This window comes from Echiichthys vipera (assembly GCF_963691815.1).
Source record: "Echiichthys vipera genome assembly, chromosome: 15".
Classification (NCBI taxonomy): Eukaryota; Metazoa; Chordata; class Actinopteri; order Perciformes; family Trachinidae; genus Echiichthys; species Echiichthys vipera.
The window spans coordinates 17,643,393-17,667,825 of NC_139840.1; the positions used below are offsets into that span (position 1 = coordinate 17,643,393).

Below are 24,433 nucleotides of genomic sequence, written 5' to 3' on the forward strand. Positions count from 1 at the left end.
ACTTAAAAGCAGCTGGAGAGACTTGTTCCAGCGTCTATCAAATAGAAACGCCCACCTGACAGCAAAGATGCGGCTGAGGTCGTCCATGACGCTGTTGAGTTTGTTCTGCAGCTCCTTCAGGAAGTCACTGGCCTCCAAATTGAGCTGGAGGACAACACGAATGAATGAATACAAGAGCCACGTCACAATCACAACAACAACAACATGTATGGAAACTCACATCTTTGCCTCCCATGGCCTCAAACATCTTCTCCAACTGAACTCTGAGCTGCTGGATGTTATTGATGATGATACATGGCTGAAAGAAAGAAAGTAAGAAAGAGAAAAATCAGTTCTCTCTCCCTTTCCTCAATCTGCACCCAGCATTTTATTGTAATCAATCACAGTTAGTCGTCCTAACTTTTTTTATTGCTTCTTTGGCTAAAAGAACTCTTGGTGATACAGGGCAGGAGAGTTTTCAGTAATTACTGCTCCTCTGGGGGTTCCTGGTCTCTCTGGGAGAGCAGCCCACTTTTCCCGGAGCCTTCACCACATTCAGCTAATTACACAGCTCTAATTCACTTCCAAACACTGCAACCTGGGCACGGCTATAACACTGACGAGCAGTTTATTGAGCTAGAATTAATCAAGCTGACCACATACACCGGGGCTGTTGATGGAGTTCAAATTAAACTATCAAATCCGTTATTGCTGTTTGTTCCACTGACACAGATATTAATCTGGCATCTTGCTGTGCCAAACTTTTTACACACTATTATGTCTACTTTAAAACAACTTTGACACCTACCACTTTCTCCTTTTTGACATGATTTGGAAAGTCCTTTGCAATGATGTCAGCGTAAGACAGCAGGACATTACCAATAGTCTAAGTGGACAAGAACACAAATAGCAGAATTAGAGCACATTAACAGTGAGAAAAATATATCGCATTAAGAGCGACTATTCAGGTGAACACATTCTGCGAGAGCATTAGCAGGTGATGGTCACCTTGGCGAATCTCTTCATGTAGTTGCCGACGATCTGAGGGTCGGGACACTCCAGTTTGCGGATGATTTCAAAGCTCTGATTGAGCTGAGAGAACACGTCCACCACCGAGCAGGAGAACAGAGCGTGCTCTGATGTGACCTGGAACTGCAGAACGAGAAGAAAGAGGGAGGGGGGGGGGGGGGGTGTAAGAAGCTGCAGCGTGGTGATGTGAGACCATCGCTGAAAAATGAGCAGCTGGATTCCCTCAAGGAACTTCCTTGGGAGAACTTAACAGCACTGTTACACATCATGGACAATGAAACGGACCATCTTCAGCTGCAAGATTTATTGGGTGATTCCTCTGAAAGCGCATGGATGAGAGTGATGGAGGCGATCAGGGGGTTATGATGAGGACCAGGGCCCGACCATTAGCGAATAGTTTTAGGGCGTGTGATTGGGCCTTGGGACCGCTGTTTTCGCTGACACAGTAATGCAGAAGCTGCCTCTGGCGACAGTAATTGGGCCCAAAGGAGTCCTGACATATGAGCTGAGAATCTTCAGCTGCTCTGAATCGACCTTCTTTGCTGCGTGTGTATATGTGTGTGTGTGTGTGCATCAACTTATGCTGTAGCATCTGCACTTCTCTGCAGTGAAGTTTTTTTTTCTTTCCATTTGCCTTTGGTATTGAGTCAGTATTGATTGCCTTGAGGCCTTCAGCACGCTCTTCTCAGCCTGGAATGTGCTGAGTCAGGAGAGATGGTGCGAACCGCCTGAATTTGCATGAGAAACGCATGAATACATTTTTGGGAAAGATGCTGCAGGTGGGAGGTGAAATTGAAGCTCTCATACTGACTTAATTTTAGTCAAACTTTAGTCTCACATGACCGCCCATTTCGAAACTCCTTTCTCTGCATTTTTCCTGCACAACTTTAGTGTAGAAAGGTATTGTATGTTGAAGGACACTTTGCCAAATATGCTAGTTTCCTTTTGATCCAAGAGTTAAATAAGAAGATCGATACAGCTCTTATGTCTGCTTGGTAAATAAGAAGCAGCAGCCTGTTAGCTTATCTTAGCAAAAACACAAAAAAACGACTCCAGGAAGTCATTGCACTCTACTAAGAAATAGTCAGACACCACTTGTAAAACCAGTAAAACCAGTGTTGTTTTGACACTTTTTGTTTGGATTCAACAAACAAGAAATAACATGTTACTTCGTGAACTTTAGAGGGGCTGGTAGGCAGATGTTGTTACCTTTGTACAGAGCCCGGCCAACTGTTTCCCCCCTGTTTTTATACTAAGCTAAGTTAGCCAGTAGCTGATGGTAGATTCACACTGTACAGATGTGTGGGTGTATGAATCTTCTCATCTAACCCTCACCTGCAAAGTAAATACATTTATTTCCCCAAATAGCAAAAGAATAGTTCTTTAAATAAGAACAAGAGCAAACAAAAAACAACTACTTAAACTGAACATCTAAAACTAAACATTAGAAAATTAGGAATTGTTGGGTGTCGTTTTTATTTAGAAGTTGTGTTTTATAGCACTTGCAGAAATGTTGGCGACAGACTGTGGTATATTCTGTGACAACGGCTGTTAGCATGCTAATAGGCTAGAGTTTTGCATATGAAAGATGCAGATGAACGCAGTTACCCCGTCTTTCTTGTCCCTCTCCAGGGCTCCGTGTAGAAAATCTCGGGACACTTCTTCATTCTCGTCCAACCACATGATGACAAATGGTTCAAACCAGCTGCGGAGTGAGAACGAGCAGAGACGTCATGAGTCTCTGTGCCACAGTGGTCAAAGAAAAAAAAAAAAGCTGTTGATGCTGTTTATAAGACACTTACGCTGGATATTCAGGTACGTGCTTCTGGAAAGTGGACAGCTCCTTGCAGTACTCGTTGTAGAGCCACTTCACCTTGAAGTGCAAGTTCATATAATCTGCGCTTTTACACAGGCGGTTCTTCTCGTGCTCTGAATATCGAAGAGAAACAATGAATGAGGAAAAAGTCCTACTTCACTCTTCCCCGTATATACTGTAGTTAACATACAAAAACCACACTCCTGGCACAAACCAATGACTCCTCTCCCCAACCACACACAAACAAACACCTACCCTCCATGGCGTATTTCATATCTTGTGCAAACATATTCCACATGACCTCGGCGCTGATCTTGCCCACGTTCAGTTCTTGGGGGAACCTATAAGAGACAGAACTCAGGATTAAATCCAGCTCTGTATCTATAATGGTAATCTATTATTTAGCCTATCTTTTAGGTAACTCCATTAGTGTTTCCTCAGTATAAATTTTGCATTTCTATATCAACAACAAACTATTATCCAGCTGTTGTGCAGGAATGGCTTGACTGTATACACACAGTCAGAAGGTTTACCGTCAGTGCACATACACAGCATGATAATACAGAAAGATGACGCTGATATTGAACAGTTTAATGCTTTTGATTTTTTTTTTGGTTTGATATTGTTAGATATAGATAAGTGCAATTGCTTTTATTTCCATTTTAGAACTGACAGGACACAGAACAAACAAACAAAGGCTGTTTGTTTGACTGTTTGGCCTGTCGACACACTCCCTTTCTCATATTCTGTTCTTTTCTATTGCTTTTATTCTTTAAACAAAATCCCACATAGCTGTCTAAAGCCTTAGTTTTTCATAAACTGTCCTCGACAATTTAAACACTGCCTCTGTGTGCATAATTTGAGGAATTAGGTCAATGTTATGAGCAGAAACTCACTGGTTAAGGCAAGGAGTGTATGAGTTTTTATCCTCCTCTATGATGGACACAATGAGGGTGATGAGTTTGGACCAGAAGTCCAGGTTTTTGGTGCTGGGACCCTGCTCATCTGGAGGGACTGCCTTTGACTGGACACAGAAAGATGTTATGGATTCATATTGTAACAGCTGCATCCATCGAGAACACACACCTACAGTACTTTTGCCACACACACAGACTTACAGGGTCGGTCTGATATTCCCTGTTGTAGAGGTCGTGGCAGTTGTTGAAAATGTACTCGTAGGTGGAGTTGAGACAGGCTTTCACGCAGTCCTTCACCACCTGGCTCGCCCTGGGGGGACTCTGCAACTCCTGGACCTGAACGCAAATGTTACACAACATACGGTTGAATCCAATTCACCTCAGAAACTGTCAGACACACGGTCTCAGCCGGAAGTTATCTCAGTGGGACTTTAAATATAAACTCACTGAGCTGCACAAATCGCATCGAAACACATAAAGACCCCGACATACACACACATACACATTTCATGGTTATAGCTTCAGTTTGGATAAGGTAATGTTAAGAAGTTTCTCAGTTTATGCCTTAGGCTACTTTCCAGAAAGCACTGGAAATTTGCTCGATGTTTGTTTTTGGAGTTAAGTGGTTAGGAAAAGAAAAGAAAAGACAAGAAAAGAAAAGAAAAGAAAAGACAAGAAAAGAAAAGAAAAGAAAAGAAAAGAAAAGAAAGGATCCATCTTTCAGTCATTCTTACCTTCATCCTAAAGAACGTGATGCTCGTCAAGAGATCAACAGTAGACTTGAGGTCTTGTAGTCTTTCAGGACTGCTCGCAGGGAAGTTATTCTGAAAGCCCATTCACAAAAGTACAAAGAGGCGATTATAAACAGCACAAAATGTTCACCAAAATGTTTCAAAGTTTTCTTTCAAATATAAGCAGTCGTTTTCATCTCCCCACACATGTACACACAGAAGAAGCACAAACAGATGGGGATTGTAGCAGTAAGTGGCGGTTGTCATGACAAAGAGAAGCAGTCAATACCCGGTACATGGACAGGTCGATCCTCAGGGAGTTGTGCAGCTGATCCAGCAGTTTGACAAACCTCTCCTTCTAAACAGGAAAAGACACCCAAACAGAACAAACGACTCAGAAACACACCACAGCTGAAAGATAATTCGTTACCATTTGACTACACAAACCTGAGGCCAGGTCTGACGAGGCTCGTCTGATTGGTTGTTTGGAGAAGCAGGCAGGGTTTACATTTAACCGACTTTAATCTACAGCCCAAGGGGACCAAGAGCTAGTCATTTCTAAGGAGTTTTTAAAAGCAATATTCTGAAGTATGAGGATATGAGGCCTCTTGTAGAATATAGTTACGTATACGAAGAAGGGACTCACGCCAAAGTTTGATGCAGCAAATCTGTCCGAGGCTGAAACATTGTTGGAGGACTGGGTGGTGTGGGCGTAGTAAGCGTTGATGTTGGCAAGCAGGGTGCTCATCACAGCTGGCACTCCTGGGCACATGTACTTGGATGACAAGCAGGCGAAGTGGCTGTGGGGATGAAGTGGCAATAAGAACATTTAGTGCTCATTATCCTGTAACTGTATCAAAGTAAGTGAAATAAAAACCAACACTTCTATATCTGACTCTCTGATTGTTTTTATTTAAATAGATATTTTGCTGATATTAATCCAGGTCTGTGAAGGCAGCATCAGAGATTTGCAAATCTCTGATGCTCCCTTCTGCAGGGACGTCTGCCACGGAGATGGGCCAAACATCATTCATTTGAACACAATGCCCACATGAAGTGGACCTGGATTAAAATGGGTAAAGCATCCCTTTAACTATCAAAGGTAAACTTAAAGCGTGATGGTTGAGGGACTGACGTCATGGCCTGGTAGATGGACTCTACTCCGTATCTCATGGCAAACTCGTCCACTATCTCCTGAGCCGTCTCCTCAAAATACACCTTCCAGGCATCGTCCCCTTTGGCATCAGGGATCTTTACTACACCGCCATTCTGCTCCTCAGTGGTGTACTGGAACAGATGCTGAACAAAGACAAAGGACAGGTAAGTTAAAATTCTGATTGTAAACAAAACAAATGCATCTCAAATACATCTAATCAGCCCGACAGCAAGGCAAGATCTTACAATCATATATTCAATTTAAAAGGCATTTGATCTACTGTAAGGTTTAATGCTTGGACCTTGAGGTAACAGAGCAACATATTGACTCTGCAAAGCCTTACATGTGATAGGAAGACTTTTAAATGACCCGTTCATCTATTCTAAAATGCACATCCAGCTGGTGTTAGGAGACAAGCATGGGGCTGATGTGAAATATGCATTTGGTTCAAGTCAACAGTCTTGAGAAGTTGATTGAAATTTGAATTGTTGAGACATTGAAAACAACTCAACAAACATCCACAACTTTTGTTTTGAGATACAGCACAACGTGGAAAACTATAAAAGAAAATGCCTAAATCCAGCTTGATTTTGACTTCAAAGTTCATCATTTGACACAGCTTATCTCCCTGTTCTTCACTGACAGGATAGTGACTCATTCCAGATGAATGAAAATAGACTTGACATGAGAGTCTCAACATTTTGTCCTTGTCTGTCCCATATCCAGGAAGTCCAGATCCCCCTATTTTGATGACAATGTCTCGATAATTCCAGACATTTTCTAATGAAGTCAACTGTTAAACCGTTATGACAAAATTATATTGCCATTTTTTATTTTATGAAAATACAAGTAACATTTCCCAGGATATGAAGGCAGAAACAGAGAATTCACAAGGTGATTGATTGTGTTAATGTGAAACATGGAAGTAAATTGACTGGAACTAATTAACTCCAGAGGTTGCTTTTGCATATTAAATGTTTCATTTCAAGTGCAAATAATCACAACAATGTCTTAGACTGACCTCATGTAGACAGGTGTACTGGACATGGTAAGGAGCAACTGTCTCCTCTCCTTTGATCTCCACACTTATGTGCATCCGGATGGCTCCTGACACAGCAGACTTATCAGTTCTCTTGTCTGTCAAGTGAAAGTATATACATGCTTCTTTAGTTGGCTGAAATCTGTTCTATCTACAAGAGACGAGCACTGCAGTTATCTATTGCTTGTTCTGTTATCTCTGTGTGATTTGCTGCTCCTCTCATCCGTCTCTAATTCTCCATCGTCTTTTCTCTTATCTTAAAAAACTCACCCAGGTTGTACCAAACGTCCATCTCCCCGCTCAGAGTCCGGACTTCGATGATTGTCTGACCCAGGAAGTCATCGCTCTCACGCTTGAACCTCTGTTTCACGCGCGACTTGATGTCGTCGTCCTCGTCCCACACACGAACCTTGATGCGGTCAGATGAGTTGTGGCACTCACTGGATGAGGCAGAGACAGAAATGGTTGGCAAGTCAACAACTGTGATGAGGTAAAATGCACTCATTTCTAATTTCTAATTAATTTTCTGAGATATATCCCTAAACTAGAGGACTACACCGCCCATTATAGTGACATACAATGACATAGCAGCATTTGAAACGTTCCATTTTACTCACAAGTGGAAGTTTTCCTCCCAGACAGGGTTGAGGTTTCCGTAAATGGTCTTGGTTCTCTTCTTGGTCTTTCCAACTTGAACGGTTACATAAGGGTCACTGGAGCCTGTTTTGTCTTTAGCCTGCAGGCCCTGAGCACATACCACTGAGGAAGAGACAAGAAACAATAAAAACATTTAAACAAAGACCAACTCAGCTATTTGAAAAATCTTAATATAACAAGACTACAACAGCACTATTGTCTTGTTATGATATCTACCTGTATATCACAACAGCATTTCAGTTTTATTTCTATTAGCCAAACTAACAAATCACAAACTTGCCTCAATGGGCTTTACAATCCCGTACAACATATGACACCATTGACTCACCAGTGATGCTGATCTTTGCTGACCATTTGGACGTCCCGTCAAGCACGCTCTGCTTGATTTGCTTCATCTGCGTGCCATGTGTTGTTTTGTCGAGGGCAAACACTTCCAGAATTAGCTCAAAGATTTCTGGTTTGTTCCTCTCTCTGATCTTCATGCGGTCCTTCAGGACCATGATGATGTTCTGGGTTCGGTCCTCCGCCCCGTGTTTGGAGCTCTTTTCTGCAGCTCCTGAGGGGACAGATCAATGAAGAGAGGGAGGGAGATGTTTACATATGTTTTTGTTTTTTTTACATCAGGCAATCTTTTGAAATGAAAGAAACAGAAACAACAGAAACACAACTACACAACAAACAAAGAATTAAAAATAATTACAGTAATCATAAAAACAACATCAGATAAGCTTTAGAAACTCCACAGGGAATGTAAGACTGCATTTAAAAAAGGTACATAGTAACCAGTTGTGCTGACATTAGTGTGTAAATGAGGCATATCTAAGGTTGAGTGCTGTGGTTACTGGATCGTGTACAGCAGTTTCCAGGTCTAAATGAGAGAAGACATGTGAGGTAGTTTATAATTACAACCTTACAATCAAGAAGATGGCTATATCTTTTTTGACTGTAGAGAGGTCCATCCAACTGTGAAATACAGAGACTGATGAGTACAAAATTTTGATTTTGGCATAAAGGGTGCAAAATGCACTTTGACACATGGGTTAACCGTTTAACTGTAGATGGGGCAGCATGACAATACAGAATATCTGCATAGTCAAGGACAGACATGTACAATAGTAATACAGATGGAAGTAGACAGCCTAAGAAGCCTAGTCTAGTTTGATTTTAAACTTTTGAGTCAAATGTTGAATATGAATCCAGTCAAATTCATAAGTATTTCTATAACTCAGCAAGACTAATATCGGTGCCATTTAAAGTTGTAATGCTAGGAAGGCCAGTCATTGGTGGAGATGGAGAACAGCATTTGGTCTTTTCTGCATTTAAAACCAGTCTGTGATTAATGAGTAATAGTTGGAAAGCATGACTGAAGGCGGGTCAGAGCCTGGGTTGGGGTGGCAATGTCGCATAGGCTAGCAGCAATCCTTCTGTTTAAGGAGTGCCAAGTTAAGATAACATCAGATCAATGTTAAGAGACTTTGACATTTCTTGGCCAGGGATCAAACTCTGATCCTCCCAATATTGTGACAGAAACTGTATCCACTTAGTCACTGATCTGATCAGGAAAAAGTAGGTAGTCAGAGAGTAAAAGACCAGCAGATGTTGTTGGCATAAAGATCTTATGAGACTCTTTGGAGACAGCAAAGTGATGAATTATGCATTGCATAGATTGACTCCAACATCAGTATGGGAATTGGATGAGTCACCCTGTGTGGAGCTGAATTAGACAACGCAGGATGGATGCAAAGGCTATGAGTGGAAGAGAGAGAGGACAGGCAGAGGTATGACAGCACATTACTCAGGAGATAAATTGGAAAGGAAGAGGGAGGAGAATGCAAGAGTGGATAGAAGACAAGAATAATGGGATGTCAATCTGTAAGAAGGAAACAGAGGAGGAGCTAAAATAGGTCTGGGGGTTTGTGTGGACGGCTGTGTGTGTGTAAACTGAAATAAAAATAGATGCAGGTGTTTAAAACCGTGTTTTTGTGCATGTGCATTGATGCCGCCATCCTTACTCTGCAGACAGTCGGCATTGAGCAGATCCTGGCACTTATCATGGCATTTGACACCGCACTCAGAGCAGCGCATGCCTTGTCGGGCGATACCCCAGAGCAGCCCCTCACATTCGTAGCAGTAGGTGGGGGTGGTGGCCGTCCACACCTCAAAGTTGTGTGGAGTAGTGGAGGAGATGGGGTAGATCAGAGCCTGCAGGGTCTTTTTATACACATGACTTTTCTGCAAAGGGCACAGAGGACAGAAATTATTAAAGGTTGGAAGATCCTGAACAGAATTGAGAAGAAGAAGAAGATGAAGAAAAAGAAGAAGAAGAAGAAGAAGAAGAAGAAGAAGAAGAAGAAGAAGAAGAAGAAGAAGAAGAAGAAGAAGAAGAAGAAGAAGAAGAAGAAGAAGAAGAAGAAGAAGAAGAAGAAGAAGAAGAAGAAGAAGAAGAAGAAGAAGAAGAAGAAGAAGAAGAAGAAGAAGAAGAAGAAACCCACCAGCTCTTCATTGCCGAGAGTGGTGGAAGCCATGGCGGAGGTGATTCCAGCTTTACGAGAGTTCTGCACTAGAGACTGGGAACAAGAGGGCAAAAAAATGTTGATGTTTGAATGTGAACTACACTGCAGACTTCAGCTTTATGTTAGTAAGTGATAAACAAGTACTCACCATCGCCTGATGAGGCCAAGCAGTGATGAAACAGAGGAGACAAGAAACAGATATGAAACATATTTTAGGAATTTAAAACAAGGAGCTGTACAAACATGTATGATGCATTGTGTGTTTGTATTAGTAATAGTAATAATAATAATAATTAATAGTTCTGTAAATTACTATTATCTTGTATGCACCATAAAAAGGTATGTGTAGGCCTCAGGCTGCCCTACATGTTATTGTAGACTCAGTTTAATATGCAACTCCATTTCATACAATATATGTAGTATTTCAGCTAAAGGGTCCTTGGCCTAAACAGACTGAACTGAGATCCAGAGAAAACAATAAAGTCTGCGACAAAAGTGATTCCAAGCCCCCCGACAATACTGGTTGCATTATTGCATGTGTGTACGTGTGTGTGCGTGTGTGTGTGCGTGCATGTGTGTGCGTGTGTGTTTGTGTGCGTGTGTGTGTGTGTGCGTGTGTGTGTCTATGTTTGTTTCTTACCAGGTCTCTGACAAGAGGAATGGCTTTCCTCTTACGAAGGTCAGGCATGCTGTCAATACTGTAGAGTGCACCTCCCATTCTGAATAAGAAAAGTATAAACCATTATACATTCATATAAAAATGTTCATCAATATTTACAGTGGATGATCATCGAAATGTCTCACTGTGAAATCGTGTTCGTCACTATGGGGCAGATGTAATTTCCACTCACCATCGTTTCAAATGCTACTTGAGTCAAGGACTTTACTGGAGAGTTTAATTACTGCCTCGTCTTGAATAGTGGCAACAACACTCCACACACCTGGTGTGAATTGAAGGATTTCTATTTGGCTAACTTTGCACTTCTTCAGTATGCAGCCTGAGATCCATTCTGAGGTCTGCCTCATCTACAAATGGCCTGCCAGCTAAGTCAGGGCAGCCCACTGCCGTTCAATACTCACTGGCCAAATGCCACGAGCTGAATGAGCCTGTGGATCAGAATGAAATAGAACGGAGGATTCCCGGACTAAAGAAGGGCATTTTCATTTTAAAGTGGCGGTGACAGGTTTCCAAGATGATCTGAGGATTTATGCATTTATTGCATTGGCCTGACTAATTTGCTGTGTGATTTATGCTGTGTTCACGTAAGAGAGTGTATAAGACACTCACCCTCCTTTACCAAACCACAGCGAACTGGAGGTCTCTCCTCGTGCCTAAGAGAGACAAAGACAGAATATCAGAAGAAGAAACAAGCAACTTCTAAGTTTATTCTTGCAGTCTTTCTATCATTCATATAATGTATGATTTAGGCTGCATCATTACAGTTGAGTTATCTGATTATGAAACTGATTCATTGGGCTCTTCACATCTAAAAACCCATCTGATTTGTGTCTTATTGCAGCAGTGCTGTTACATAGAGGTGTTGCTACAGAATCTTTGAGAAATCTGGGAAATAAAGCTAAAGAAATCTGCCAAGACATGTGATACATAAAGAAACATCATAATTTAATGATATATTATTCAATAAACGTCAAACTTATTCAGGTCATTAGAGTATACATAAACCTACATTTTGAAATCAAATATGTCTCTGGAAATCTGACACAGTGTGGATTATAATCAGACTGGATGACAGCTCTTGCAAGATACAACAGAAACGTTCAAATTGTTGTGAAGATGACTGAGCATAGTGAAGGTGCCTGTTTACACATAGTGAGGAGTTAAAACAAAACATCTGTTGCACGCATTTCCTTCCTTCTCTTAAGCATCCAATCGGGTTGTACCTACCTGTCAGCATGCTCCAATGATGGCCGAGCAAAGTGCATGCGAGTGTCACTATGGCAATGACATGAAACTGGAAAGAAAACAAAGTGGGTCGGCACAAAAAAAAGGACAAACGAAAAGGAAGCCAAATGTACAAAAATGCGACGTGACACACATCAACATAAACATCGAAGCAAGTGATTAATTCTCCGCACAACTGAATTAAAAGGTAATGAAAAGCAACATAACATGTGAATAAAATATGCATGTGAAAACTGATCAAGCAAAACTAAAATGTGTACAATTAAATCAAGCAGTTTTGTCACGGAGTGGTGTGGTGCTGCCCCCAAACTAAAATTAAAAGTCTGATGTCTGTCAAGCCTCAAGTATCTTTTTACTTTAAGAAAACCAAAAGGTAGCATTCGTAGGACATGAAAGACATTAAGTCTGCTTTCTGATGTCTAGCAAAAAAGCACTATCAAAATAGAACTCAAGAACTTACCGCATGTACCGTCTTTGCACATAAATAATGCACTGCACATTCATTTTTCAAACAGTTGGTAGACACTTTGAGAGTCTCTTGAACTCTGGTATATGTTTTAGGTTACAGGGCGGAGCTGAAACAGGCCTGCAGCTCTGGGATTTGGACTAGATTCATCATGGAGGACTTGACTGGAATATGAAGTGAGGCTCGGGTATGAACCGGTGATCTTACCTCACGAAGCTGTTCTAAGACTTTGTTGTAGAGCCTTAGCCAGTTCTCTTTGGCTCTGACTGCTGGATCCACTGGCTCTTTGGGCTCCTCTATGAGTGGAGGACTAAAACAAAAAACAACAGTATTTGATCTTTTGCAAAAATGTGCTCAGCTGATTGAGTTAGGATTGGTGGTAAAGGTGTTGTTTCTCTTCTAGTCTAGTTTTTATTGTGTAGTTCATTGATCTGATCCATTTCAACCTCGACTCCTACCTCTCACGTGGCATCTCTTCTTGCTCTACTGGCGTCGGTGGCTTGCTCTCTTCATAATGCTCCTCTTTCTCCTCCATGGGGAGCATCTCTTCTGGCTGAGCAGGGGGTGTCCTGGCCTCCTTTTCCAACATCATTTCCTCCTCTAGCCACGGCTCTTCCTCCAACTGTAGAGCCTGGTCCTCGGGAGCAGCCGACTGTGTGGTGGCAGGACCGTTGAGATGGGATGGAGGCTGCCCAGAGGACGGGGTCTGTTGGGAGGAAGGGCCCGTGGCATTCGAGGGAGGCTGGGAAGCTGAGTTAGCCATGGAGGCTGGGTGGGATGGAGGGATGACGCTGGCTGCAGCAGACTGGTGTTGCTGAGATACGACTGAGGCTGGAGGGTGCGATTGGGCAGGCTGTGCGGTCGGAACAGAAGAAAGGAAAGTAGACGCCAAGCCTGTGACTGCAGCTGTTAGAGGTTTGGCCATTGAGAAAAAGGAAGTGGCAGACGGGGCTGGCTGCGGCTGAGGCTGTGGCTGAGGCTGTGTTTGAGGTTGGGGCTGTTTAGGTGGTTGGGCTGTTGGTTGACCAGTGGGGGGTTGTGCTGATGGGGCCATGCCAGGTGGATGAGACTGGTTGGATGTTTGGTTGAGGGGTTGAGAAGGGGGCTGCTGTTGGTGTAAGGACGGCTGTTTCTCCAGAGGAGGTCTGGAGTTCGGTACATCGAGAGTTGGGGGGGCTGTTGATGTTGGGGTGGGGGTAAACGGAGGCTCCATGTCCTCACTGAGGGTCCCATCCAAGTTGTACAAATCCTCGTCATCATACATCATCTCCTCATCCTCATAGAGGCCCTCCTCTTCTCCCTCATACAGTCCTCCGTCATCCTCCTCGTACAGAGCCGCCTCCTCTCCTCCGTCTTTGCTGTAGCCGCCCTCATCGCTGTATGCCCCTTGTGTCTCATCCGGGTCCCAGTCTGGAGAGCCTTTACTGTAGCTAACCGAGGAGTGGCAGGAGTGGTAGGAGTCGTTTTCGTCATAAGGGTCCCTCTCTGCATATTCGCCGCCATAGTCCTCCTCACTCAGCTGACTGCTGCACCGACTCAGCTCTGCAGACGATGCATAGCTCCCTGAGGGACTGAAGGGAGGAGTAGAAAAGAGAAAAGAATAACAGAGTTAAGATGCAACATTCCCAGGTAAGACGGATTGTCAAAGTACATAAGACACTTTTAGTCGGGTTATCATTGTATGTGTTCATATACAAAATAAATGATTTACCCTCCATTTATGAACAATAATTTCAGAAATACAGAGCACTTTATTAGAGCACTCAATGGCCTGTACACTTTGTACTCTATCGGACGGACCTGCTAAAAACCTTTTTGGGGTGGCCAGGAATAATGCTGATGGCTAATCGATGGAAAGCACCGGGGATACAAGAGTACCAGACAAGCAGTGAGAAATAGAGCAGAACAGAGAGGTGAGAGGCCTTCAGAAAGCTGACAAAAGAAAAAAGAACAAGCATTTAGAAATGCAACACACAAGGAAAAAGTATTTATATTCCTTGATGAATGGGGCTATTAAAAAAGAATAGAGGCACAGAGAAGAGAGGGTCATGGAGATAGTGAAGACAGCAGGGGAGTGGTGGGCACAGAGACAAAACAGAAGGAGAGAGCGCAGGGAGGGAGTGTAGAGAGCGGAGAGGAAATAGATGAAGAAGATTGGGCGGGGGTGTGGGGAGGTTGACCTGTCCAATACACTCACGCAAGCAGCTAATCTTATGTGCAGTATTGACCATTGTATCACCAGTTTAATAATTCATAAAGCGAGAGATGAACGGATGCATGGTTTCATTCCCAGTCTTAGAGAAAACTGTCAATATGAGCTGAGAAATTAAAGAGTATTGTAAACAACTCTGAAAGAGAAATATCATTTGGTCTGTGTGACCCAGTGAAAGACACACGCACACACACACACACACACACACACACACACACACACACACACACACACACACACACACACACACACACACACACACACACACACACACACACACACACACACACACACACACACACACACACACACACTGCATCTGAGAATATCATGTGCATTCACTAATAGGTAATTTTCTCTGAGGGCATTTTGACATGTCACAGTAGAAAAAGTGTAAATAAGAAAATGAACAATGGCTGAATTTCATTTAGTTAGTTTCAGTGTCTTGGTAGTGTGCGTGCTGGCTCACTGTCACACTGTCAGCTAACTGGGACACTTGAATAGAGCAGAGCCATTGTTAATGTAACACCTGTGCTCTTTCTACTGTGACAAGTCAAAATGTCTGCTGTGAAAAAGGCCTAATAACACACACGACTACGCAACTATGAACTGAAATTAGATCTTTTTCAATTCTGATCAAACCACCAAACTCATTGTCACTTTTACATTTAGTGCTAGAACAGTTAGTCATTTTTTAATCAATCGACAGAAAATCATTCATCAATATCATCAATAAGTTTGCTAATGCATTAATCATGTAAGCTTAACATCAACCGCTGCGGCTAAATGAAAAATACTAAAAAAAATAAATAGAAAATGGTCATAAATCAACAAATTGACTCAGTAATGTTGGTTAAACCGTAATATTTATCTAGTTAATATTAGCTAACTTTAGCCACCTTAAGCTATTGATCATACCAGACCAAGTGAGGCTCAAACATCAGAGTGTTTTGAGTTTTGCTATGGTGCATTTAATTGCTTACGCTTTCATTAGTAAAAGGAAGATTGTATCATTTCATAGTCTTGCTTCAGCTCAGATGTAAGAATTTACTGCTGTTTCCATTTTAAATCATTGTGAATTGAAGAGAGAAAAATAGAATAAAATTAATAATGAACATGAGCATTACTTCCACGTCAAAATCACACTGGAGCAGGCACACACCTGACAGTCCTCTGATGTTGGTAGTCGGGGTCGTGGCTGTTGCCAGAGCGCGGGTAAGAGAGGCTTCTGGAGCTGCGGTGCTGTTGGCTGATGGGATACTGGTGCACAGAGGCGTTGGGCTGGGAAGTGCTGTAGTAGGGAGGGGGAATGCTGTTACTGGTTTCACTGCGATAGTCGCTGTCTCTATCGTCCACAGCACTGTCTTGGTCTTCATCTGTACAGAGGCACGAGGCAAGAAAAAAAAAATCATCAGTCTCTTTGATGTGTGCAGTAAAAGGAGAAAAGACAAGAAGACAAAAGAACATCATGAAACTGATGATCCCAACTGACAACCTCTTCGTGTGGCAAAGAGATAAGAGGCTCTAATCAGCACTGAACCAATCTTTTAGTACCATGGTAATTACAGATAATATAGATGAGATGGCAGCACTTCTGAACCCCATCAGACCCACATAGGTCATTCAGAGTGCATCCATACATGAAGAACGTGATGTACATCATCAGCAGCGTGCTTCTCATTCCCATCATCACGACTGAATATTAATTCACCATTCCTGCTCACTAAGGAGATGCTTTATTTTTCTGCGGTGTCCATAGATCAGACATTAACATCCCGGAGGGAAGTGATGAGAGACTTTAACAGAGCTGAATCAGTCAAAAGCGAAACCAGCATCTATTAATCATTCATCATTATCCATCATCATCTCTCGCGCCTGGACAAAAGTGGCTGCTGCACCATTTACACCTTTCTCGTCATCTGTCTGGGCGTGTAAACACTAATTAAAATCATCGAACTTTGTTTCTCACTTCAATCGTGTCTTTCTGTCTCTCTCTGCGTCTTTCTCTCGCTCTTGGCTCACCAGCTATCACTACCCCTCTGCTCTTTCCTTTTTCCTCTGTGTGAACAGAGATGAGATGAGGCTCTGCAGTTGTGTGGGTGAGTCTGACAGACACTTATATAAGAGAATTTTTGCATATATGTAATGTACATACAGGAATTATGTGTTATGTGGACCATGCAGTCTATAGGTATTTGGACAGTGCCATACATTCCATCACTGGGGCTCTGAACTGCAGAACATTGGATTTTAAATGAAATTGACTGATGTTAAAGGGTCTGTTTTCCCAAATTACCCAGGATAATGCACAGACCTAGCTGCTTTTCACTCGACCTACTTCCTACCAAAGAAACAGTCCCTAGGAGGCTTTTGACAGTGAGGTCTGTTCATTAACTAGGGTAACAAGTACACTGTTTCTGGAAAGAGACGTTGCTGTTTAGTTGCTTCAAAGTTTAAGGGGAGGGGATGGTGGAAGAAATCACAAAAGGGTAAGAAAAAAATCATTTTGATCATTTGGATGGACTGGCTCTTTAAACTTCTGAAATCCATCTTTAAGGGTGTTTCAAGGTGAATGGGACGCAAAGCTCGTTCCATACATATTTCCAATTTATGAACAATGCTGCAGGGCAAAGTCCTACACTGTTCATCCAGTATACATGTAAACGCCCTCACATTAAAGCTGGAAGTCAGCAACTAACTTTTTCATTTCAAACCTTATCTGATGGATTACAGGCCCAGATTAATGAATCATAATTCTCCTCTCTCGTAATTCTCCAGATACTTGTGAAAGTGAAACATACTGCAAGCACAGTATGTATTGTATGTACACTTACTTTGTTGTTCTCCCCATAGACTCCAGTTACCTGCAATAAACAGGAGGGTGTCAATATTGATTGTGAATCGCACTGGTGTCAAAACATAAACATGCATTCACACAATTAATGCTTTCAAAGTTCCCAGATGGAGCTGGTGAATTGAAAGAGAGCACAGTGGGAGTGCTGAGCCTCCGAGTCTTTCCACCTGCACTAGACAGCTGGCTCAGCAGGCTTGGCAGACTGGGCCAATAGTGGAAATACAGCAGCATCCTCGCCTCCGGACATCTGATACCACTATTGATCCTTTACAGTGCAGCGATTTCCCCCCCATAACACACAACGACCCACGTGTGGTTACACGCATATTGCACACGCTGAGCTCAAGCAATCTAATTACATCTCAACCGCCATAACCAACACATAATTCTCTTGTTCAGCAGAAACTTACAACTGGTTTGTACAAATAGTGATTGGTCACTTACAGCACTGGGTTCCTGGTACACGTAGAGGCCGTTCCTGCTCCTCCTGGTAAGAATACTGGAGTCAGACAATTGAAAAACTTTCATTATGAAAGTAATCAATGTTGAAATTGTATGCTTGTATGCAGGAAGTGGAGAAAATGTGTGTGTGACATAGTTATCCCCGAATTAATTGTGTTGGCATGTTCCTAAAATGTGAGGATATGCTGGGGTATTAAATCAAATGGGGTGACAGCTTACATCTTGGTCCCTCATCGCGTTGAGCTGCTCCAGTTTTTTAGCCCAGTATCGTGCCTCATCCTCAGGGATATCTGAAAAACAACAAAGCCAGAAAAACTCAGGTGGTGTACTTCGTTATAAACTCCACCCAAATAATGACAAAGTAAGCTAAAACAAAACCATTTGCAAATATCTTTTGACCCAGATACTTTGGCCTGCTATGAACACAGGGACATTGGAAACTGTCCTTTCCCCTAAGAGCTTTAAAGCCAATTCCCTATAAATAGGTCAGGTCTCCAAACTGAAGAGTCAGGTGTACAATATCGACTAGAGGAAGAGGAAACAGTAAGAAAATGACACCTAATCAATGTTGAGTGGAACACGGCTCGATCACTGTGAAGGAAAGGACACTAACACTCTACCTGACACACGTACACCCAGCTAGACCTAGTACATATCACTGGAAAGAAAAGTAGGTCAGTTTAATTAATAGTCAGGGGATTATTGGTGTTTACATATTACCGTGTGCTGTGAAAATATACACAGGCATCATTTATTCAAGTCATCTTCTCCTTCCCTCAGGAGTTGATCATTTCCTATATTTCCATATTCTCATCTTGTCCCGCCTATTGACAGTTTCTGACTTTGATGTGAATATTGATTTCTCACCGAGAGGCAGTTCAAAGCGCGTGTCGAGCAGCACCAGGTGGAGGGTGGGCTCTTTAGTGCCACAGATCTCGTTATCAGTCATGATGACCTGAGAGTCCAGTGTGAGCCATTCCCCGGGACCTTCCTGCGTACAGAGAGACATTTTGCGGCTGACACACAAACAACATGCTGTACAAACGGATGAGCATTATGATAAAATGTCCAACCCGCAACTGAGTGAGTGCTTTGAGTAGAGAGTGTTCAACTACAGTGTTACTCAAGTGGTGCTGGTGGTTAGTGGCACACCTCATTTGACTGTCGGATGCTGCGGAGGGGTATCCACACAGTGCCGACCATGGTGTCCCAGATTAACCCTTTGTTCCACACCTCTACTGTGAGACCCAGGTCCAGGCGGTTGATTTCGCTGGATAGGAAAAAAAAGATAAACAGAAAAGTTAAAAAAAGTAGTAAAAAATACATTAAAGACAGCTGTTTAAAGTAACTAAGTACATATACTCATTTAATGAAGCATTGCATTCATGCAGGAGATGGAAGTCATTCGCTTCAGCCATAACCAGCTGACAGCCCGCTGATTGATTTAATATTTCTGTAAGTCACACACCAATCACTGATCTCTGCTGCACCAATGCCGGTAAAGCTTTAGCCACCATCACTGCAGCCGCCACCTTTTTTCCTCACATGACTCAAAGATTTACATTGTATTCAGTGTCTAGATTTGGACCCACCCTTGTAAATCCACGGGAGGTTTTTTAGTGGGCTTTTCTTGAGCTCCCTGTTTGGTTTAGCAGGCTGCTTGGCTGTTGGCCAGTGCAAGCATACCTTTATTTCTATTTGCTGCAATAAACATATACTGAACTAAATTTGTGAAACACTAAAAGCGTTTGAGACACTTTTACTTTACTTACCTATTTCCATTTTATGCTACTTATTAATTATAGTCTACTGCATTTCAGAAGGATATACTGCGCTTTTTACCCCATTATATTTATTTACAGGTGTAGATACTTTTCAAATTAAGATTTTACATAAAATAACATATGGTTAGCTAAGATATTAAACCAGTGGTTTTTTAAGATAAAGTTATCCAATATTTCACAACACAGCAAGGATTAAACAAAAGTCCCAAAAAATAATGCACATTGTTTTCTCTTTCTTTCTTGCCCTCCAATTTATCTTGAGACCCTTTAGAAAAAGTGTTGAACCACTGGACATAATCGCTGAACTGTATATGAAGTAGTCCAAACTCTCTCCAGCTCGAACAGCCACTACATTAAAATGACATTGTTACATCTGTATTCATACTGGGCTCAACACTAACTTTTAAAAGCTGATGCCTGGATGGCAACCACCAGCCATCAGCTTTATTAGTCACCTTATATGTTGAGTAATTAAGATACTATGCAGTTATACATCAGCTTAATAACAACAATGTGACATAAAAGATCCCAACATTTACAAATGTCCATTTTTTTTCGTTCGGTTCATCTGGTTCTTTATCACTTGAATCTATTTGCACGTTCGTTTGTGATGTCAACCCCACACTCAAATATTTGCTTCGCTATCCTCTCTAAATTAGATGCCTGTGCGCACGCAAGTAAACACACCTGGGCATGTGCAGCGTTGTCACATGTAGTAGTCTGGCTTTGGTTCTGACTGCAACAGCAATATTTGAACATCACTAATGCAACAATTATTTAAAGTGTATTGCATGTTTTGAGAGTGGTCGCCACTGATGGTTACCAAAGGCCAATTTCTCAAAATGGCAACCTGGCAGCTGTTACTGTCAAGCCCAGTCACAAATGCATTTTTTCTCCGTTACAAATACTTTCATTTTGATACTTTAATATATTTTGCGGATAATTTGTTTACTTAAGTGCTTTTTGTAATTGGTGCTTTTACTTAAAGAGGCTGTACTTGAAATACTGAAAAAAAGTGGGCTGGGATTGCCTCCCCACAGCTCTCACAGACTGTTCCCTGCTCAGGACGCCATCGCTCCACTGTATCTGTACATAGAGAACATTTCTTAGCTGCTATATTAATGCTCTGAATGTCGAGTACAGCTTCTTTAAGTAAAGAATAAGAGTAATTCTTCCACCGCTGCTTAAAGACAAATGCTTTAAAACACACAGGCACTCATACACACAAAAGATGCACGGTAATTACTTGTGGGCTTCACTGAGACAAATATAAGACACATCTCTGTGGGAGCAAGCCTGAGAGAATCTAACATAAAACATTTACAAGACAGCAGGAAGCAGGACAGAAAGAAAAGAGAGAGAGAGAAAGAGACCGAGGGGGAGGAGGGGTAAGGAAAAGAAGGAGAAGAGTGTGATGAGGGCAGTGAAGGAAGTGATTGTATCGCATGCCTGGAGGGAGAGAGTGGGAACTTTAATTAAGAAATAGGGGGACTGGATTTCCCGTCTCAGTGGTGACATCTTTTAGGAAATGTGCTTGTTTGATTCATGGCAGTGAGTGAGGGGGCACAGTCATTTAAAGGCAGTTTGAAGGAGGGGGGTGAGGCTCTCTGCAGCCCAAAGATTACATAACACGGCTTCACTGATGCAACCCCAGCACAATGCTCAACGCCTCCGAACATCATACAAATTCACAGGACTGTGCCTGCCCGCCGCATCCCACATAGATTCTAACCATTTATCGTCCATATGCTGCTACACCGCCACTGCCACACTGGTATTCACTCTGCATGCCAAATACTCTGTGCTGTATGATGTTTTTATCGATTGCAATGAGATATCACTCTAATATGTATTGAAACACAGCTCAAAGAAACTCATTTAAAAGTGGGAAATGCTGCTAACGATGCCTAGAGCAGAAATAGGCGAAGAGGGAACCTGAGGGGAAAAGTAAGGTTGAATTGGGAAGAGGAGGAGGACTAAGGGCTGAGTAGATGAAGATCAAGGAGCCGTGTTGAGAAGAAGTAACAGACAAGAGGAAGGAGGGCTTGGGAGGGAGCCAAGCTTGAGAACGAGGATGAGAGGGGCAGAGGTGTCAGGGGAGAGCAGATGAAAAAAAGAGGATGAGGAGGTTGTTGGAGGCGGAGGTGCGGATGTGGAGAGGAAGAGCTACGTGAAACAATACAAGAATGACGAGCACTTGGAATGGAGGAGTGAAAAAGAGGTTGATAGAAAGCATTAAAACATTAAAACACTCAAGCAGCTGAAGTGGAGAGTAGATGAGAGGATGAAAAGAGAAAGTAGAGACAAGAGTGAGGGAGAGGGAGGAACAGGAGGAGAAGAGAGAGATTTTTTTTTTGTTGCTGAAAATGATGAGGGACTCACAACATGAAGTCTTGCTCCCAGCTGGGCAAGTTGCCCCTGACAGCAATGGTTGTGCTCTTCACATTTTGTACCTTTAGAGTCACATAAGTGTTGAATTTCTCTGTCAAGGAGAGAGGGATGAAGAGAGGAGATGCGTTACAATCTAACGCCTCTGCATTAGAAAACAAATAACAAAGTCCCAGTGAGATATAGACTTCATATATTCTACAGAGTAACTCACTTCCCATCCCTTTATTACCATTAATGGCTGCCGCCTGTAATGTGTACTCAGTCTGCTTAAAGATTAATGTCACATAACAGCGAGTCTCTCCCTCTTTCTATTTCAAGGATCCCAGGTCTTACCTTGGGGTCCATCCAGCTTGGCTTTCTTCACTGTGGACACACAGAGAGGGACAAAGTCACACACAAACACACAAACACACAGGAACACCATCTGCTTATGAATGCTCCTTTTCTGGCGTTTACACAGAGAACAAGCTTCGGATAAACTAAACCGTAAAAAAAATATTTTGATAAGAACTTTGATACATCTGAGAACACCACTAACTATATAAATGTTGATGCAGGAAACTGAAATTGCAACGATTCAGATTTAACCTTAGTTCTCTGCCTTTTTTGCCATAAGGTCCAGACATGTTGGCACTGGAGTGTGGTGGCAAACAAACACACAGTGCTGGAAAAACATGGGCATCTTTCCCTTGTGGGGTGCCTCATCAGTGTGGGGCATAGAAACAAAAAGTACAGTTAAGTATATGCAAATAAAAATAACCACATAGCACAGCTTAAACAGATAACTAAAATGCACTTTTTTTTAATCAATAATGTTTTTTTATTAGAAGAAATAACAGTTGTAACAGATTCATTTTTCAGAACTTTAAGATCGAACACTTCAACATCCCCAATCATCCCTGCTAACTTTGGGAATGTCTTTATTCTACAAACATTCAATCAGAAAGTCCTACCTTTTTCAAACAGAATGTGTCAGAGGATTTTTCAGAGTATAGTTAAAGCCCCGGCTCTCTCTCTGCAGCACCTCTTTACCAGCTTTGACGTAACACACACATACATTTTTAATGCTCTACCCACTGCTTTTCACACACACACACGCTCCAGATCCCCGCACCACACTGCAGGTGTGTACACATCATGCACAGGTTTGCATTTATAAAATGCAAACGCAAGCTCAATACGCCATGTAAATGTGCAACGTGCACCTTCATCGCCCCTTGAGTAAACGCGATGTGAACACCAATTCACGACTTATCTCACAATATTCAGTCCACCGCAACGCACCACAAAGGGTCACCATAGTAACCACGGCGATATGAAAAGTTGACTTGACTTGTTTCCATTTCTCACTAATGTTGCTTTGAGTTTCTTTCATGAAATGCACACACTCGATCTAAAACTGCAGCTTAAGTGCCATGCTGTTACATCAGCACACACACACACACACACACACACACACACACACACACACACACACACACACACACACACACACACACACACACACACACACACACACACACACACACACACACACACACACACACACACACACACACACACACACACACACACACACACACACACACACACACACACACACACCTGCAGTAATTACAAAAATATATTAACCTCTGACACCATTCACACCTCACCCACCTTTAGTGTCGACTCAACATGTGCCACACCCATAAATACACACATGTAAACAAATACATCTTTGCTTGCATCTTTACTTAACGTCAAAACTCTGCTCTGGCACTGGCTCAACATCCTTTTGATGTCCAGGTTAGTTTTCAACACAGCTGTAAATGCTAAAAAGATAAGAACATAATTATGAAGACAAGAGGAAGCAAGCTACTTGTTCAGCGGTCCTTTACGTTGTTTAGGCAGACCACATTAGAGTCTGTTTTTAGTATCAGCACTAAAACAGCCCTGGAAATATATCAGTACATGAGGAGGATCAATAAAAAAAGGAATTGGATTTTTTTCAACAGTGGAAAGCTGAAGCTTAATAATACCACACAATCATAAATCTCTCTGACAGGGTGAGTTACAATGAGAAATGTCCACGCGCCCTTCTACCAATATTTTGCCCCAATTGCATGTATCTAAGCAGACGGGACGAGCCCACCACACACATACAAACACTGTACGTGTAAGTGCCTGTAACTCATAAACAATAAGATTGTGAAGGGCTGTAATGTTGTATAAATCACTGAAATGTAAGTTGTGGGTAAGTAGCCTATAGATTAAAGAAAACAAGGTCAAAGCTATAACTATCTATCACCATCTGATTAAATGTCTTAAAAAGGACATAACACATCAGAGTGTTTGGTTTTTTATTATTTAATCAGAGGATGCACAGCACAATCTTTAAAGAGCCAACAGTAAATTTTGGTCCAACCCTATTTTTTTAAATAGGGAGTTCATTCAGGAAGTACCTCTGACACAGCAGACTCTGACTTATGGCGACTAAGCGGATTGCCAAGAACACAGAGAC

At 42.1% G+C, this 24,433-nt stretch overlaps 1 protein-coding gene across 1 annotated transcript in view; it reads right to left on the reverse strand.

Annotated features, from left to right (window-relative positions):
• Positions 1 to 24,433, reverse strand: part of LOC310957909 (protein unc-13 homolog A-like) — a gene marked incomplete at both ends in the record, with an annotated part of 31,688 nt that overhangs the window by 5,039 nt on the left and 2,216 nt on the right. Inside the window, 31 exons of the mRNA XM_083928651.1 lie at positions 56 to 144; positions 221 to 298; positions 788 to 865; positions 988 to 1,131; positions 2,617 to 2,713; positions 2,811 to 2,937; positions 3,080 to 3,165; positions 3,721 to 3,848; positions 3,943 to 4,077; positions 4,476 to 4,565; positions 4,762 to 4,830; positions 5,119 to 5,272; positions 5,608 to 5,771; positions 6,650 to 6,765; positions 6,938 to 7,107; positions 7,285 to 7,426; positions 7,653 to 7,880; positions 9,337 to 9,556; positions 9,817 to 9,891; positions 10,478 to 10,556; positions 11,126 to 11,169; positions 12,435 to 12,537; positions 12,686 to 13,798; positions 15,602 to 15,815; positions 17,274 to 17,303; positions 17,738 to 17,792; positions 17,975 to 18,045; positions 18,623 to 18,746; positions 18,908 to 19,025; positions 21,922 to 22,021; positions 22,264 to 22,293. Coding sequence (XP_083784777.1) covers positions 56 to 144; positions 221 to 298; positions 788 to 865; positions 988 to 1,131; positions 2,617 to 2,713; positions 2,811 to 2,937; positions 3,080 to 3,165; positions 3,721 to 3,848; positions 3,943 to 4,077; positions 4,476 to 4,565; positions 4,762 to 4,830; positions 5,119 to 5,272; positions 5,608 to 5,771; positions 6,650 to 6,765; positions 6,938 to 7,107; positions 7,285 to 7,426; positions 7,653 to 7,880; positions 9,337 to 9,556; positions 9,817 to 9,891; positions 10,478 to 10,556; positions 11,126 to 11,169; positions 12,435 to 12,537; positions 12,686 to 13,798; positions 15,602 to 15,815; positions 17,274 to 17,303; positions 17,738 to 17,792; positions 17,975 to 18,045; positions 18,623 to 18,746; positions 18,908 to 19,025; positions 21,922 to 22,021; positions 22,264 to 22,293 — 4,471 coding nt within the window. The remainder of the gene's footprint in view (positions 1 to 55; positions 145 to 220; positions 299 to 787; positions 866 to 987; positions 1,132 to 2,616; positions 2,714 to 2,810; positions 2,938 to 3,079; positions 3,166 to 3,720; positions 3,849 to 3,942; positions 4,078 to 4,475; positions 4,566 to 4,761; positions 4,831 to 5,118; positions 5,273 to 5,607; positions 5,772 to 6,649; positions 6,766 to 6,937; positions 7,108 to 7,284; positions 7,427 to 7,652; positions 7,881 to 9,336; positions 9,557 to 9,816; positions 9,892 to 10,477; positions 10,557 to 11,125; positions 11,170 to 12,434; positions 12,538 to 12,685; positions 13,799 to 15,601; positions 15,816 to 17,273; positions 17,304 to 17,737; positions 17,793 to 17,974; positions 18,046 to 18,622; positions 18,747 to 18,907; positions 19,026 to 21,921; positions 22,022 to 22,263; positions 22,294 to 24,433) is intronic.